This window comes from Sinocyclocheilus grahami, unplaced genomic scaffold, assembly GCF_001515645.1.
Source record: "Sinocyclocheilus grahami isolate Dianchi unplaced genomic scaffold, SAMN03320097.WGS_v1.1 scaffold3253.1, whole genome shotgun sequence".
In the NCBI taxonomy this organism is placed as follows: domain Eukaryota; kingdom Metazoa; phylum Chordata; class Actinopteri; order Cypriniformes; family Cyprinidae; genus Sinocyclocheilus; species Sinocyclocheilus grahami.
The window spans coordinates 5778-10826 of record NW_015508406.1 but is presented as its reverse complement, the minus strand read 5'-3'; the positions used below and the strand labels follow the sequence as shown (position 1 = coordinate 10826).

General features: G+C 35.8%; 1 protein-coding gene across 1 annotated transcript in view; it reads right to left on the bottom strand.

The window, feature by feature from the left end:
• Positions 1–5049, bottom strand: part of LOC107576137 (bifunctional UDP-N-acetylglucosamine 2-epimerase/N-acetylmannosamine kinase-like) — a 17801-nt gene that overhangs the window by 6981 nt on the left and 5771 nt on the right. The window contains exons 2-7 of the mRNA XM_016262383.1: positions 4500–4523; positions 3474–3682; positions 1868–2322; positions 1577–1729; positions 438–650; positions 93–180 (exon numbers count right to left, since the gene is read on the bottom strand). Of these exons, the coding sequence (XP_016117869.1) occupies positions 93–180; positions 438–650; positions 1577–1729; positions 1868–2322; positions 3474–3682; positions 4500–4523 (1142 nt within the window). The remainder of the gene's footprint in view (positions 1–92; positions 181–437; positions 651–1576; positions 1730–1867; positions 2323–3473; positions 3683–4499; positions 4524–5049) is intronic.

Below are 5049 nucleotides of genomic sequence, written 5' to 3'. Positions count from 1 at the left end.
TATATATATATATATATATATATATATATACATATATATATATGATATGAAAGAGAGAGAGAGAGAGATAATAAAATAATAAAATTAATTACCAGGGGTAGCGTTTTCCAAACTGCAGCTCCAGGGCATGGTATATTTTATTATGTGTGTCTGCATCTCGCACGTGTAGAACATTTTCCCCTATTGCCAAAAAAAACATGAATTGGTAAATATGATCCATTAAGACTCAATACAAAAGATTTAAACACTCAGTTAAAGAAAAAGCAGTCTGGGCCTGTTCAGAAGAATAAACATGCCATGCTGATTTCAAGGATCCTGTACATCATGAATGGAAAAGAACGAACACTATAAAGAGTACAGAAGAGTGATCATATCCTGCCATAATGCTTCAATTTCCTCTGTAAAGGTCAGTCATTCATATTCCTAACTAATCTCACCTGTTTCTCGGCCCGTCTGGCGAGTCCCCAGGTTAATGACAGGTGTTCCGAACGCTCCGGCCTCACGAACTCCACAGCTGCTGTTCCCAATCATGCAGCCGGCGTGTGCCACCAGCTGGATGAACTGATCGAACGGAACATGCTTCACCGCACGGAAGTTCGGATGCTGTTCGATTCCCTTCCGCCTCATCACACGAACCATCTCCTTACTTCCTACATGACACAAAACACAGAGCAGTATGGTGTTAATGGAGCGGAATTCTACTACACTTCTATTGCATTTATTCAGGGAAGGATTCCTAAGGTTGTTTCAACTGGTAAAGTTTTTTGAACAATTAATCCAAATGTCTGGCTCATAAGAGTCACAATTCAATTTTTTTTTCCAGAGTTTACATTTAATTCAAACTACAATTATGACATATTGTATTATGTGTTATTAACTAAAACTCATAAAAAATTTAATTGAAATAAAGCTTAAATAAAATGAAAGAGAAATATTAGATGAAAAAAACTTCAAAAACTAAAATTTGAAATGTTTTCTTGGCAACTAATGGAAACAAAATTTTAGTAGAAACACTAAAATTACTACAAGTAAAACTAAAAAATAAATTTAAGTTAAAAAGATTTTTTTTTTAATGAAAATGCCAAAAACTAAGATCAAATTACTTAAATTTAAACCAAATTTAAAATGAAAACTATATGGAAAATGTAAAACTAAAAGCATATAGTATATAAGTAATACAATGGCAAATGTCATTAGAAAGGCCCTGACATTTGGGGTGGGTGGAATGTCCACAAATTTATATCATAGTAACTGTCAAAATATAATTATTTTTTGCAGCAACTTAAAAAATATATAAAATATAATATGTGACCCTGGACCACAAAACCAGTCTCAAGTGTCAATTTCTCGAAATTGAGATTTATACATCATCTGAAAGCTGAATGTTTGAATGTATGTTTGTTATGATAGGACAGTATTTGGCCGAGATACAACTATTTGAAAATCTGAACTAGAAACTGCAGCTGTACTCAGGAAGCAAAAGTGTGTATATAGTGTTATCAGTCACAAAAAGTGGGAAAAAACTGAGAAAAGACAAACAGAAAAGAAAAAAACAAAAACAAGAGAAAGAGCTGACCTGCATCAATATTCGGGAAGAGAACGAGAGTTTTCTTGTTGAAGGAGATGAGGGCGTCCAGCATTAACTCATAGATCTTAATGGAATTCTTGATGTCTGTGGTAACAGGATGCTGCAGAGCTACAATATAGTCCTGTTCCTTCACATCATCCCCTGTTTAAGAGATAAATAAAATCACATATACATAAAAGACAGCATTAGAAGTTTTTAACAAACTTTAAATTAGTTATTTTGCCTTCATTGTTTATCTCTAGTAACTGCCATCTCAACCCATTCCTCTATAGTACATACCAAGCCACGACTTGATGATATCAGTATAATCGTCTCGTTGGTGGGCGGAAAGCAGCCTGTCGTATGACGGGCAGCCAGCCAATAAAATGTGAGAGTGGTCTTCGCACATTGAGATGAGGTGTCTCTCTGCCGAGCGTGTGCAGACGGCGTGGTAGTGTGCCAGTTTGGAGATGGCGTGACGAATGGAATCATCAATGGTGCCGCTCACTTCTCCACCTTCCAGGTGCAAAATGCGAATGTTCATTAGAGCCGCTGCCGTCGCCAAGGCCAGAGCGTCAAAACGGTCACCGTGAACGAGCAGAATGTCAGGGGCGAGACGCTGGAGCACGTCGGGAAGCTTCACGAGCGCGAGACCCACAGACTCCACCATAGCAGCTTCATCCTCACCACGAACAATGGTGTGCAACTTAGAGCCGATATCGAACTCATCCTGTTCAATCATACGAAACGTGTTTCTGGGAAAGAGAGAAAGAAACTATCATTAATTATGATTTAGGGCTGCAATTAATGATCATTTTGATCATTGATTATTCTGACGATTATTTCTAAAAAATATATATATTTAAAACAATAATTTTGCTTAATAAATTCATTTTAATACATTATTCAAATTGTTATTGCACATCCTGCCAAACAAATTTGTTGTAAATTATTTTAATGATTCTTATTGATTTTAGCGATTAGTTTTTGCAGCCCTGCTATGCATCACAGAGCAAGAAAGTTCCATCACAATTCAGTATGCAAATACATTTACAAAAGAAGACCAATTTGGATTCAGTATGCAAATATTACAATAACATCTTAGCTGTATGTTACAGTTAGAATGGGGAACATTTTCAGTCAGTTTTCTAAATGTATCATTTTATTTTTAGTATTTAGCATCAAAGAGAGAAATTATGTAGAAACTAAAGTCTGAGTGGTAAGAGACAGCATGTTGTCCATTTACAGTACTTTGACCTGTAGGTAATGTCAAGTTTACATGACCCAAGGAGGAGTCAAGACTGGTTTGGCTTCACTGATAAAAGACAATGGCTTCTAGCCACCATCAGCAGCCCACTGTGAGAGCCAAACTCCCACCGTCAAGAGCTGCATTCCAACATTTCCATGGCAACAGTGAGAAATAGTGCTGATTCATGTTCTGAAGCTCTCAAGCCCAGATGAAGATATAGTTACTGGACCTGTGGCTTATCAGTAAATACAGATCAGGATCAGATCTGTTTAAAGGAACAGTTCACCAATAAATAACAATTCTATCTCACCGTCATGTCACATTTCAAACCTGTAGGACTTGCTTTCTTCCATGGAACACACACAAACACAAAAAAATTTAATAAAATAACATTTTGAAGAATGTCTCAACTGTTTGTCTGTAAAATGAAAACCAGTGGGGACCAAAACAACTTTGGATCACACCGACTTTCAATGCATGGACAAAATACCTTCTTTTGTGCTCCATTGAAGAAATAAAAGCATTTCAGTTTTGGAACGACAAAGCTAATTTACTTAAGAGTCATGATTGTCGGCTGCTCTGATATGCAATATTCCTTAAACAATTTAATGTAGATCAGTTAAACTACTTATGATCAGCATTATCTAGCAGTCTTACCCGTAATCATCAATGAGATGTGAACCCAGCACCACCACCTCCAGGTCAAAGATTTCAGGGTGAGACTTAATGCCGAACATGATGGGTGCGAGTTTAGAGTAGTCCGCTCTGTTACAGGTGGCCACGCACACGCGTAGTCGTTCCTTCAACCTCTTCTCCGATCGCTCCATCTTCTGCTGTGCTTTCTGTGTCCTCAGATAGTAAAGTTCCTAAATGAGGAACATGTTTACAAATGTATACAGTATTCTGAGAATGTATAAAAAAGAATGAATATGCGAAATTAGTCACAGCTTAGTAACACTTTGGAAAAAGTTACTACATAAGCAAATCATTAAAAGCAATAGTTTATTTAGTGCCATCCTTCCACTAGAAGACATAGTACCTGACATGTAAACTAAAGTTAATATATATTACTACAGTATATTGAATTTCAGCACAACTTGAACCCTGTATTGACCAATCATCATCCAAGATTGGAACTTGATCTGTTCCACTACCGTGCATATATATATATAAATCATTTTTCTTTTTTATTTATTTATTTATTAATAGGCTACTTTAATTCACAAAAGATGCAATTAATTGATCAAAAGTGACAGTAAAGATATTTATAATATTACAAAAGATATCACAGTTCCCAAAATTATATTAAGCAACACAACTGTAATTAGAATTGTTTCTTGAGCACCAAATCAGCATATTAGACTGATTTCCGGAGGATCGTGCAACACTAAAGACTAGAGTAATGGCTGCTGAAAATCCAGCTTTAAAATACATTAGAAAATGAAAACAATATTTCACAATAAGGCAGATTTTACTGTATTTTTGGTCAAATAAATGCAGCCTTGGAGAGCATAAGAGACTTTCAAAAACATTTTTAAAAAATCATACAAATTCCAATATTCCAATACAACATTTTTTTTTTATGCTTAAATAAAAGAAAAAAAACAATGAAAATACTATTGTAGTAGATCAGAGCAAGCTTTTCATGCCAGGGGTTTCCAAATTGAGAAGGATCATACTTACATGAGTATTCCTGACCTGAACACTCTTGAGGCATGAAAACAGAATGAGAAAAGAGGTATATTTTGCTATGTCACTTCATAGAGGAATATAAAACTATGCATCCATTATGAAAGTGACCTGCATGAATACACAATCCTTTACTGCAGCACACATTGCGAAACGCTTTCAATGCCAGAGGACACCTTCAAACGCTTGTACATTGACCACTTTAAAGACTTCAAACCTGTTTTACAGGCATTAAGTAAACAACACAACTGGAAAGTAGCAGAAGCTAAATACATGGAATATAGTGCCTATGGTTATGAGTGCCAAAGTCCCACTGCATTATAGGAAAATCACCAAACCTGCCAAAGACAAACTATATTTAAACTATATGTAAATCCTCACACATTAAATAACAGTAAGAAAAAAAAAGTCAAATTTTTGGAATGAAACCATGGGCATCGCTAGGCCAGTTTTAGGGGGGCTATATTAGTTCCATAAACTGTACACAAATTTGTGATCACCTCAGTCCCCTTTAAATTTCATCTGAAAACGGTGGCAGACTTCG